Raw genomic sequence first — 12,860 nt, 5'->3', positions numbered from 1 at the left:
TCAAAATTGTTTTTTAGGATGTCGAATTATATTTGGACAAAAAAGCACCCGAGCACAAATACTCTGTCATTTTCTACAAAAGTTGGAACAAACAAGATCAAAGAGGAGATTTAGTGAAGCGGTTAAATCTCGCCTCTCAGTTGAAACCTCTGATGGTTGAGTCACACCAATGTTTGGTGCTCGTTTTTCGAGGAGGCAACCTTAATCGGTAAAAACAAATTGGATAAAAGGATAGCCGGTTACTGTTCAAGTAGCACAGAATGTTCCGACCATAGTCTGAAACAATACAACAAAGTTTTTTCAAATTATTGTCGGTGCGGTGTAATAAAAGAAGCTGGTGTAATAAAAGGTGCGGTGTAATAAAACAAGCTGAAAAAAAATTATGGTAGTAAAATATAGTAAAATAAGCAAATTGAAGAACATTTTTTGTAGAAAAATGACTAGAAACACAAAAAATCAAAAACAAAATTCTTTTTTTTTTCAATTTTGCAGTTTATTGAATTTTTGAAAATTTTTGAGAATTTTGAGTGAAATCATGATACTCATAAAAAACTACGTTTTCACGTTTTAAGTTAAGCTATTGCAAGCTTTTAAGCAATTAAATCAAGACTGCTCGCTCGCTTTATTCGCTCGAAATATGACAAAAAAATCAAAAAATTTTCAACCGGTTTTTCTCAACACTGGGAAAAAAATTTTCTAAATTATTTAATACGGTTCGGGCTTAAGGGCTTTCATATGATATATCACTCAATCAAGTCAGATGATTATTTGTGTTGCCTGATTTTGCGAGGAAAACAAAAAGAATACAAGACTGCTCGTATCAGGGCAAAGCCCTGAATGTTTCTACTGCCTTTTAAGGTTTATGGATCAGTAGTAACATAAAAAAATTTAAATAAAATGATATAAAACGATTTTTTTATTTGAGTTTTTTTTTAAATCATCCCCCTAACGCCATATAAAGTACAAAAGCATAGGTTTCGCTCCTTGTAAAATATCAATTATGGCAAATAAGCTTCTTTCAACCAATTTCTATTGATTTCTAAGACGGATTAAATCTCTCGATTTCTAAAACTGATTAAATAGCGAGAAATATATCGCCCGTTATTTGTACCAAATTGGCTAAAATGACAATCTTGAAACCCCGATAATTTTACGAAAAATGATCTCAGGTGAAATATCTTGTCAAATAATGATCGAAATAAATTCCGTCAAAAATGGCTTGCTAAAAAGTCGAAACTTTTGTGAGGAAAAAACCCACCCGAGCACAAATATTCCGTTACTTTCGTTACGAAAGTCGGAACAAAAAATTAAAACACACCCGGATACAAAGTTCTTCCCCATTTTCAATGGTCGGAACAATAGTTCTTAATTAGATTCTGAATAGTTCGTTTACTTACAGATCGTCTCTTTTCTTCTTAAATAAAATCTTTAATTATATCTGTTATTTTTCAGAATGCCAATTTCACGCATATTGCACTTCACCGGAAAAAAGGATTCATGATTCTATTATGACAAAAATTTTATTGAATTTTTTTTTATCACAAAACTTACAAAAAAAACATGATTCTCTTATCTCAAAATTTTGAGGTTTTGTCTGTGTGTTAGTGCAAAGAGAATAGACTGATTTTATAAAAATTTTTGAAATAACATTTTTTGTTTCTTTTTTGATAGTTGTATTTTTCATGTTTTTTTTTTAGATCTCGGTTTTGTTGGCACTGATTCGATTGCAGAGGAATTTTAAGGCAGATTGAAAATAAAATTAATTGTCTCAGTAAATTGCCCGAAAAAAAACGCCAATTTGGGCGGTTAACGAATTAAGTTGTTGATGGGATTTTTGGGAGGTTTCTCATAGCATGAAATCAGGGTTCTGAAAAAGACAAGATTCTGAAAAAATTATGTTTTAAACGTTTATAAACATAAAAATCGTTTGTCAAAAACATGTCGAAAACTCAAAATCTCAATTTGATATCATAAGCACAAAAATCTAAAACATATCTAAAATCTAAAACTCTAAACTGAAAATCACTGCAAAAGTCTGAGACAAAATGCCAATTTGTTGGCTTTTTCGATTGAGAGGCGGTTGCGTGCCATTCGTATCTGAAAAAGACAAACGTTAAATTTCAGCTATGTTTAAAACGTGTTTAAAACATGTTTAAAACGTGTTTAAAACAACCTTTGTTTTAAACATGCGAACCCTGCCTGAAATGTTACTGAAGTCGGAAACTTTCTGTGGATTTAAATCGTTTTTAATGGGAGACAGATAACTTTTGGTAGCAATATTTCTGGTGTTTTCAGCAACCCATCAATGCCGTAAATATTTGCACTTCCATTAGAAACTTGAAATTCTGCAATTTTTCAGTTCTGAAAGTCTCAAATCTGTGATCTCGTTTTTATAAATCTCAGTTTCTTGCTTAAAGTTAAATTGAAAAACTGATTCAAGCAGCACCTATTTCACATTTATTATCAAAAGCTTTAAATTCTTCGCGTACAATGGATCTTTTTTAGGACTCCTGGAAATTGTGACGAGTTGTTCTTGATGCAGAGCCCCTCCGATAACCCGCACAATACTTCCCAGCAGGTCAAACCGCAGACAGTCGGCTACCAACCCGCGGTTCATATCAAACCCCAGCCTCCGAGGTAAAATAGTTTACGCTATGTCACATCTCGCTTAAATATCTCGCCAGATTAGCCAGTTCCTATGCAATTATCAAAAAATGTTGCAACCTCATTGACCATTAAAAAACGATTTAAACAAAAGACTAATTTGAATCACTTTGGAACAAAAAGACTACTACAAAGGATTGAAATTAAGCTTTTCCCTTAAATTATTTCACTTATAACTACTTCTCATTCATTTCATCCATACACACAAGAGGATATTAGTTTGAAAGGTAAAATAGTTATTCAACTTGTTTTTCTGGACATTGAGAATTTTTTTTTCGAATTTTTTTTTTGAGTGTATGGTAAAACAACCGATCACTTATGCGCTAGCATGGTTGTCTCTTGAATCAAGAAAAACGCGAATCGTGGTCTCAGTTTCTTCCCACTCGAAGTAACAACGAACGATTATTTTAAATTTTGCAATGTACCTTATTAAGTAATACTTCAAATAAAAAAAATTTTCAAACTTTTGTTTTATATAGTAACCATAATTTCGTTTCAGGTCACAATCACTCAACAGATTAGAAGAGTATAAAATGTACCCAAATAACCCACCTGTGAGTGATGCTCAACAAATGATCAACCAACAACAACAGCAACAGCAGCAACAACAACAAAAGCAGCAGCAGGAACAACAAATACACCAAGCCCAAAAAATTCGGCCGAATACTCCGAGTTCGAATTCACTGAATCAAAATTCAAACAAAGTTTCTATTGGAAACCAGCCTGGAAGACGACCCACTGAAAACGTGAACAGGCCAAGTAAACATTGATTTATAAATTTAACCACTTCTTTAAGAAAAACTCATAGATTGAAAAAAACGTAGTTTAGTATAGCGTAGATAAAAAACCTAAGAAAAACGTTGAATACGATTCTAGCCGGCAAAATTTCACATGTCTGTAACCAGGGACTTGAATATAAAGCAATAAATTGATCCAAAATTTTTAAATGCTCGCGATAAGTTTTGGAAACACATTTTCACAGAGCCAGCCAATGAGGTTAACTAGCTTTGATATCTGACCTTCAAAAAACGACGGAACCTTTACCAGAAAAATTTTGTACTTTTTTAGAATGTTTGACGGAGTTTGTATAAAAAATGTTTATAAAGTTATAAGCAAAAAATAAAGCAATTTTTCACCAACAAAAACACCGGGATTTTGGAATTTGATAAACCAACCACTATCCAATAGTTAAAACGCGAAAAACTTTTCTGCTTTTCTTCTGAGTTTGGACGTTTTGTCAACTAAACTAAATCAAAGATCGTTGTTCAGATCGCCTGCCTTTGTTTTTTCATCTTTTTTATAGCAAATTTTGCAACGTTATTTTGAAAAATCATAGTTGAATCGTTAATTCAAAAACAATTATAAAAAAACTGAATTAACTTATATTTTAGATATCATGCTCAAGGAGTTTCAAGTTGTGTGGTTAAGCAAGATTATGACAGTTTTTTGTGCGGGCGAAGCCCTGAGACTCTCGACGGATCTTCATTATTGTTGAAACAGTTTTTGAAAACATCAAAGAAATAAAAGAAACCAAATATTTTTTACCTAAAAGTTTTCACGCTCTTTCACGAAAAAATGAAGTTCTTAGCGTTTAAAACCTTATTAGTTACAACGAATTCATTGCTTCCTTTCAATTTGGAACAATTTATGAGTAGATTAAATAGCCGCTTGCTCGTTAATAGCACGAAATCTCTCTCGCGTCATTTGTCTCAAGTTAGCCAAATCAGATGACAATAAAATTTTTGTTCAAAACGGCTAGTTATAAACTTATAATTGTTCTAAAGAAAAAACCTTCGAGCACAAATATTACGTCATGTTGTTCGAAAATTGGAATAACAACTCAAAAAATTGCGACTGATTGTTCCTTTATTAGCAAGGTAGTCGATTTCTCTAAGACTTTATATTTGAGGATTGTTTTTTTGCTATTTTTTGCTCTGGGGAGAAAATTTTCTCCTAGTGAGTATTCTATATGTTTTTTTCATTCTGAAATTTTCTATTTTTTTTGTTAATCAATTTTTTGAAAGCAACTATTATCGATTATGTCTCTTTAACTAAGGCTCTACGTCTTCTTACAGTTTTCTCATCTCATCACGCACAAAAAACCGCCCAAATTAATTTTTTTTCAAGAATATGGTCGGAACATTCTGCGCTATTTGCACAGCAACCAGTTGTCCTTCTTTTAGTTTGTTTTTTCAATAAACATTTTTCAATTTTTTTACATCATAATTTGCTCAATGTTTAAGGTTTAGACAATCAGCAAACAGCTGTTAGCCAATCAAATACAAGAAGTAGTAGCCAAGAAAACCCCAGTAACCTTGACCCTTCGCAAGCAAATAAACCCATGTCGAAGTCGTCGACCAGAATCCCCTCACCGATTCCGGGAAGGAGGTCACCCCAGCATAAACCCACGGCCCAGCGACCCAACATGGGCAACAATGTTAATTCCAACGCTAGTAATGGGGGAACGCCAAACAGAGGCGTAACACCGAGTTAGTTTCTGTTTTTTTTTTTCTAATTTATTAATCTCTTCAGTAAAATAACACCCACCAAACAGGTATATCAAGCTTTTGAACCAATTTTTGTTTCAGCAGTTTGATCTAGTGGTAAGATACTGAATCTAAAAAAGCTCATACTAGCATTCAGAGACTTAAGTTTATGCTTGACTAAGTTGGTCAGCTTGTACCTTTTGATTGGTTTGTTACGGTAAGTTTTCAAGTTAGCGGGATATGAAATTATTAACTCAATTTAAAAAAACAAGGTCCAAATATCCAAAAACGCAAAAAGTTTTAACAATTATTTAAAATCACAACACTGGAAAAAATCAGCTCTTGATGTAGTGGACTATAGAACAACGACTCATAAGACCGGTTATCATCACGCGCCTGCAAACTGATAGATTTATAGAGTGGCCGATCTAAGATTTTCTCGAGGGAGCGGATTTTCAAATAATAAATTAAATTCATTCTTATATTTTCAAACCATTTCAGATGAAGACAACCAGAGTGTTTCGGGAAGCGAGGCGTCGCAGGAGAGCTCGACAAGTCCCCTCAAGGGAACCTCTGTCAGAGTCAGACCCCCCTCGCCTGTCTCGTCACTCGTCAGGTAAACTTGCCAGCAAGAGTTAATTTTTCACAGACCAATACGGACTAACTTTGAGAGTAATATTTTCAAAAACGGCATTTCGGCAAGTTTTATTTGAAAAAGCGCTCTCAACGCAGCAATTTTTATGACCAACAATCCTATAATTATATTAAAGTTGGTTCCTTTATTAGTTTTTTTAATTAAAAAGTCCTTTAACAAACAATTTGCTTAATTTAGGCAAAAAGCGAAACAGCTGCTTCTACAAACAAAGCAAAATGATCATTTTCGATAGTTATGAAATAAAAAATACCTTTCAGATTTAAGGCAATACTTTCATTGATTTAAGGTTGCGGGCTAACCAAAATTTTCGAGGTTCAGCTGAGTCGGTTGAGAGCTCAGTTTCCGAAGCAACCAGCACTGGGAGCAGTGTAGCGCCTCGAATATCTGGAAAACAACCATTAACTCCTCGACAGATTGGCGGAGGGTCCAAGTCCGCTTCCGCACTTGCTCGCAGAATGATGTCGGATCCTAACCAACATCGCAAGGGTCCCATGAACTCCAATGAGCCGATGAGTTTGCGCGAGAACCAGGTTCGAGGAGCAGCACCAGGAGCTTCGACACGGGGTCCGAAATCCGAGATGGCCGGGGATCGAAACTTGAAGAAGCCGATGGTAGCTCATGGTTCCTGGGACGATTTGTCAACGGATGATACCCATAAAGATATATCAGGCGCCAGTGATTTGCCAGAAGATCAGAGAGATAAAGGTGAAAACACTTCGAGTGACACTGAAGATTCGCCTTCTAGCTCACCCAATATAAGCTTATCAGCTATGCAACACAGAAACGCATTGGCAAAAAGTAACCCGAACAACCAAAATAGACCTGAGCCGAATAGCAATCGACAACAAAATGACAACAAAGACCAAAGTCAAGCTGGTTATAATAACTCGCGAGTGATGGTGGGCAGCCGACCTGCCGCAAAGCAGAAAGATCGAATAATGATGGAACAAGCTAATAAACTTTCGGTACGCGCAACCGAAAATGTTCCAGCATCTATGGTACGAAGCCGGACGCCTAATTTGACACAACAGCAACGAATGGCTTCGGCAGCTGACAATCCGAACCCAACTAATGAAGCTCAGGGAAGCCAGAATCAGCCAATTAGGCGCGAAAGGAGGTCGGTTAACAGCACAAGCGAACCTGAAAAAGTTTCACCAAACACAACAACAGAGTCTAGACATGGAAGGCAGTCTACAAAAGTTTTCGATCCGAATAACCCCACTGCAAGGCCTGTTTTACGAGGTCAAGATAGTCCGGATGGTGCGACAGGTCAAAATTTCATGTCGGCTGCAAAAAGGTCAATATCGTCTTCACCGCAACAAAGAATGCGACAACCTCTAATAGGTCAACAACGACAAGCTATGATGGCGAAGACTACTGTTTACACTCCTGGAGGTCAAAATGTCAGCAATGACGCGTCAATAGAACAACATCAACCAGCACGGCTTAGAAGTCAATCTGCCGAAGCGGTCAATGTACCGAACCCTCAAGGTCGTTCGTCGAGACCATCGCCATCAATCAGTGCATTACAGAATATCAAACGACAATACGCGTCGGCCGAGGGACCTCTGACGTCATCGCCAAAGCCGGCGAGATCGACCAAGACACAAGACATGGTGCAGTCATCTTCGGATCTCCTCGGGAGCAATGCGGACGAGATCATGAGTTCGAATGATTTGGCGAAGAAGCCGTGGTCCCTGGATGAGATTGACACTGCGATTGACAGACTGTTGCAGGAAGACACAGCGAAGTTGATGACAGAAGCGGAAGTTACGAATGCCATTGACAAGGTTTGATCATGCGTTTTCTAAAGAACAGATCCTTCAGCTGGAAGTTTAGCTTCATTATGAATGCGTTTTGATATTGATAAAAATTGAAACCAGGTTCAAAACATGTAAATTTGAAAATAAGTTTCTATTTTGAGGGGCAATGAAAGCATGAAAAAACAATTTCTAGTTTTTTTCTCGTGTGATTTTTGAAGTAAGCCGAAATGGGCTCAAAAAATGAGTTCAACTTTAAAATTATCAGGAATTGGAAGCTATTTCGCATGCCAAGCTACAGGAATCCACTTCAACCCGCGAATCATCAAGCAGACAATCACAGGCGTCCTCGGAATCACATCAGCCTTCCAATCAGAACCCAACATCAAGACAGAGTCCCAGGAACCCACAAATGGGATCCTCAGGGTCGGCAGCTGTCGCCAGAAGAGCTGCAACTCCTCAAGGTACTCGGGTTCCTCGCCCTTCGTCTCCGTCGATTGCGAGAATCAAACAGGCACAGCAGCAGATCATGTCACAGATGTCAGCCGGACAACAAGCATCTGGTGGCCAACAACAACAGACAACTACCACTCAGCAAAGGTGCGTTTCACATGTCAGTGCTCGAGCAAACAAGAATAGTCGAGACAGGGGTTCGGGTCTTGTAGCAGTTTCCTTAAATGCCCGGAGAGAGATGACTCATTAGCCAAGAGCAACCGCATCTGTAACGTTTTCTGTTGCTCAATTGGTTTGCTACATAACCCTTAAAAACAAAGGTTTAAGTGGTTTTTATGTTTTATGAAATTGGCCACAAAATCAGCGCCATCAAAAACTTCGAAATATGTTGCTGCTGTTATGGATTCTGTGACAGTTCGCACGCCCAAAACTACGGAATCGGCAAAATCCGAAATTGCACAACTAGGCCTCTTTATATGGATATTGTGAAATTTTTGGCAATCAAAATAATAGTTTTTAATCGAAAAATTTTCATGATCATTGAAGATAACGACTTCCTCAAATCAGATTTAAAAAGATAATTTTCCTGCAATCAATTTTTGCCAAGTTTTGAGAGTTTGAAAATTGCCAATTTGGCCATGCTCTGAACTAATTTATGTGCACTTTGAAGACATTATCAATAATCCTGAAACCTAACGCGAATTATTTATGCGTGGCGAAAAATAGTTCCAAATTGAATAAAGGCTAACTAATCGGTCGTGCTAATTTCGTACGGCTCGTGTTAATTGGTAATTTTGTTATCGGTCGTGTTAAAATTTTCATGCTCGCATCGTTGATTTTGTTCCAAACTTCTAGTTTTTCTATATTTTTTCCCAAAAAATATTCGATATAGTTTAGGGGGCAGTCATGACCGTCAGGGTTTCGCCCTGATATACAAGAGGTCTCGTTCTACTTCAAATTCGCTCTAAATTTTGTTTCTCGTTCACTCAAAAATATACTGTTATTCTAATGCCCCTATAAAATCAGTGATCAAACTTAAGTATAGTGATTGAAAATTTGAAACTTTCTGCAAAGTTTTGTAGTTTCTGACTCTCAAAAAAGAAACGGAAACTAATTCTCGCTCGTTTTTTTTCTTCACAAAACTTTCCAACTTTTAATTAATAAACTTGACGGAAATTTTCCATACTTTCTGAAAGGTAAAGTACTCAAGTGAAGAAAAGTTTAATTGCCAATCGGTTTTCATAGTTTGCTAACAAATAGCGACATCTTAGTTTGTTTTGTTGATGTCTGTGTGGTTAGGTGAGATATTCTATGACTGTTTTTTAAAGGTATCCTGGGTTGACTTCGGTGCAGAAATACTAATTTTTCAAATCCAGAAATAAACATACGTATAAAACAATTTCATAAATGTCTATCAAAAAATGAGTTTGCATGAAACTAAAGAAAGATTATGGGTCTTTTGAACAACAATTTTCCGTAGGTTGTATTTGGACTGTCAATAATGTAACTCAACTGATGATTTTGAAATAATTTTAAAAAGTTTAAGCTAGCAATACTTCATATTAACGTTATAGCATTTACAATTCCTCATCAACAAATTTCGAATGCATTTATTTTGCGAGATATTTGAAATGCAGAAATTATAAACAATTTAAATTTCAATTTATTACATGCAAAATTAATCTATTTTAGGGAGCTGTGTGTTTTAGCTGTACAAAATTAGTTTTAATTTAGAGAATAATGCTAGTCTTGACATTTTCACGCGTGAAACAATTTGGAAAGTTTTTAATTTTTAATTCAATAAAGACTGTGTAGTGAGTGACTGTAGGTGGTTTTAAAATATGAGATCAATTTTCATTCAATGTCATTGAATATCATATAAATAGAGCAAATTGAGTTTTCCTGAGATGGAGCATATAGGATTATAAGCTTGCGGGTTTATTTTGAGAAATTAATTTTGGAGATTTTTGGTGGTATCACAGAAAACTTATAAGGGGTCAATCAAATGCGGCATTTTAATATAATTATCAAATAAATTCTTTTTCAAAATGTTTCGTTTTTCAGACTAAACTAGTTGAAGTCTAACAAGTTGAAATCACAAGTTGAAATCTAATCGTATTCATTTTTGTCTTTTGGCATAATTCTGCTATTATTTTTTGAATAATTGACTATAATGCTGACTATAAATCAGACAGATCAAAGCCAATGCAAAGCCAATTTTTGTGTGCAGATTTCTTAAAAATATTTGTAACAAAAAATATCAGCGTTTCAATTAACAATTTATTGAAAATGTTTATTACGAGAGCAATTGGTGTACCAATTTTTTTAAAATTGAGTTCTGCATGATTTTTATGCAAGTCGATACACTTGTCGTTTAGAAAGTTGTAGGCTATTGAAGTTTTGAGTTAGTCAACACACCACCGCCTACACCTTGTGTCTGCAAATAATCCCCAGTGACAGTTAATCGAGATGCTTGCCATAAGTTGATAAATAATTCGAAATATAACAAGACTGCTCGTATCAGGGCAAAGCCCTGAATGTTCCGACTGCCTTTTCAGGTTTATCGAGCAGTAGTAACATAAAAAAATTAAATATAAGAAAAAAATGAAAAATTTTTTTTTCTAAAATTTGAAATTTTTTTATGAAATCATCCACCCACACGCCGTATGAAGTTTATAAGAATAGATTTCGCTCATTGTAACAAAACAATTATGGCAAATAAGCTTCTTTCAACCAATTTGGAACGATTTCAAAACTGATTAAATCTCCGCTTACGCGTTAATAGCGCGAAATATATCGCGCGTTAATTGTCCCAATTTAGCCAAAATGGCAATCTTTAAACCCCCATAACTTTACAAAAAATGATCACAGGTGAAATATCTTTTCAAAATTAAGTTCAGGACAACAATATCTTTTGAATGATATAAAAAAATTCCGTCAAAAATAGCTAGTTAAAAAGTCGAAATTTGTCTGAAGAAAAAAAAACCCACCCGAGCACAAATATTCCGTCACTTTCATATCGAAAGTCGGAACAAAAATTCGAATTCTGAATTGCTTTGAGACGAGTTGTCGTTTTTGCAAAAGTGGCAGATTGTTGCTTGCAACCAGTTTCGACCTCTGACAATTTATTGCCATGCATTTATCAAGAAAATTATGACGATGACGAGGTTGAAAGGAAAAGTGCCAGAAATGGTTTTTAAACTGATTAAGTAGTTTTTTTGTTTGATTTATCAATTGCGGGTTTAGGTCAAAATCTTAGGTCAAAATTTGCGGATTTAGGTCAAAAAGGGCCAATTTGGTCCAAATAAGGTCTTCATGAGGATTTGAGGGAGCTCATAAAATCAATTAGGTGAAACTAAAAAAATTTAAGCAGAAAAGTCACCACGAAAGTTGACAAAGTTCTCGATCCGCACCTGTGATCTATTGTTTTAAGCCTTTATACTAGCATCAACTTAGTGTATTATTCAGAATCTTCTTTTTTCTAACACAAGTCGCAAACTTTGGTGCCATTTTTGGGGCACCTTCACAGCTTTTTGATAGCATGTGCTTTGACAATTGAATAGTAATAAGTTTAATCAGTTGTTGCATTTTTAATTCAACAAATGAACCGAAAGAAGTTTTTTGTTCAAACAGTATAACAATCATAAAAACTCGATTTCAGAAATTTTTTACTCAATATATCTCGCCATTTTTTGATATACATAATTTATACATAATGTGGCTTTATGTTTTGCAATTTGTTACCTGCCAAGTTAAAGTGGATGCTTTAGTTAGATATATTCCAAAATATTACATGCAAAATTGTGTCTATTTGTATTTGATGCCACTTTTGCTGAATGGCATTGGCAGTTTATAAGCATATGTAGCTGCTTTATTCGTGACTAGTGTTTGGTGGTAGTTAAGTTTGCGTGGCTGGGCGATGAGTGCGTCAGACTCAAGATCTTTTGATTTCAGTAGGTCGCAGATCGAATCCTAGACCTAACCGAATTTTGCTAACTCGAGACCTATTTCTATTTTTCTTATAGAGCTTTCTAGAGCTGCTTTTTTGTCGTGTTCTCGCTAGTGTTTGCGAAGCGAAGCTTCGCCTCTGTGTTAAAATTTGGTGAGCTGACAAGCCAACAACATGATTTTTTTTTTTAAAGTTTTATCAATATTGCTCTTTTCATGATAATATGCCACACATAATGCAATTAGAGATTAGTATGTTATGTGAAGCTTAACCAAACAATTTTCACCAATTTCAATCAGCTTCAGTAACACTGAAATAACTAAAAAAAATCTATTTTTCAGTTATCAAGTACCAATTTAATCTTAAATAGGACATTTTTTGTCAAACTTTTTGATTTTGTCAGTTTTGATAATTATATGATGAACAAAAACGAGATTGCTTTTTATTTTTTCTTTATACACTTATTCGAAAAATATGTTTCAGAACTGCGCCTCATGGAATGCCTCGACGACAACCCCCAACTCCCGGAGATCAAGTTCAACCACCCCCTTCTGGTGCTCAAACAAATACGACCAACCAGATGAGTCAACATTACAGCCAGCTGCCACAACAACAACAACAACATTATCAACAACAACAACAACAGCAGTCCAGTCGAACTGGAGCATCGCCCAGAAATAGAGTGCACTACTTGTAGATATCTGCAACTGACAGACGGATGCTTCAGAAATAAAAGAGCTTTAGAAAAAAAATTTAGAAACTCTTTTAGGTTATATAGTATCGAGAAAACATTTTTGAGGATTCAAATCTTCCGGTTTCGATGCCAATGTAATTGTTTCCGGTCACCATTATTGAACAAAAATTTATTTCAAACGGTCCATGATTTAATTGAA

The 12,860-nt window shown here is 35.4% G+C and overlaps 1 protein-coding gene across 1 annotated transcript in view; it reads left to right on the top strand.

The window, feature by feature from the left end:
• The window catches only part of LOC134838869 (uncharacterized), a 20,119-nt gene extending 7,259 nt beyond the window's left edge, over positions 1–12,860 (top strand). Inside the window, exons 7-13 of the mRNA XM_063854163.1 lie at positions 2,506–2,637; positions 3,164–3,423; positions 4,908–5,153; positions 5,652–5,766; positions 6,092–7,595; positions 7,834–8,165; positions 12,451–12,860. Coding sequence (XP_063710233.1) covers positions 2,506–2,637; positions 3,164–3,423; positions 4,908–5,153; positions 5,652–5,766; positions 6,092–7,595; positions 7,834–8,165; positions 12,451–12,664 — 2,803 coding nt within the window. The 3' untranslated portion in view covers positions 12,665–12,860. The remainder of the gene's footprint in view (positions 1–2,505; positions 2,638–3,163; positions 3,424–4,907; positions 5,154–5,651; positions 5,767–6,091; positions 7,596–7,833; positions 8,166–12,450) is intronic.

This window comes from Symsagittifera roscoffensis, chromosome 2 (genome assembly GCF_963678635.1).
Source record: "Symsagittifera roscoffensis chromosome 2, txSymRosc1.1, whole genome shotgun sequence".
Lineage (NCBI taxonomy): Eukaryota > Metazoa > Xenacoelomorpha > Acoela > Convolutidae > Symsagittifera > Symsagittifera roscoffensis.
Note: the sequence above shows the minus strand (reverse complement) of the source record. Positions and strands in the feature narration are given on the sequence as shown.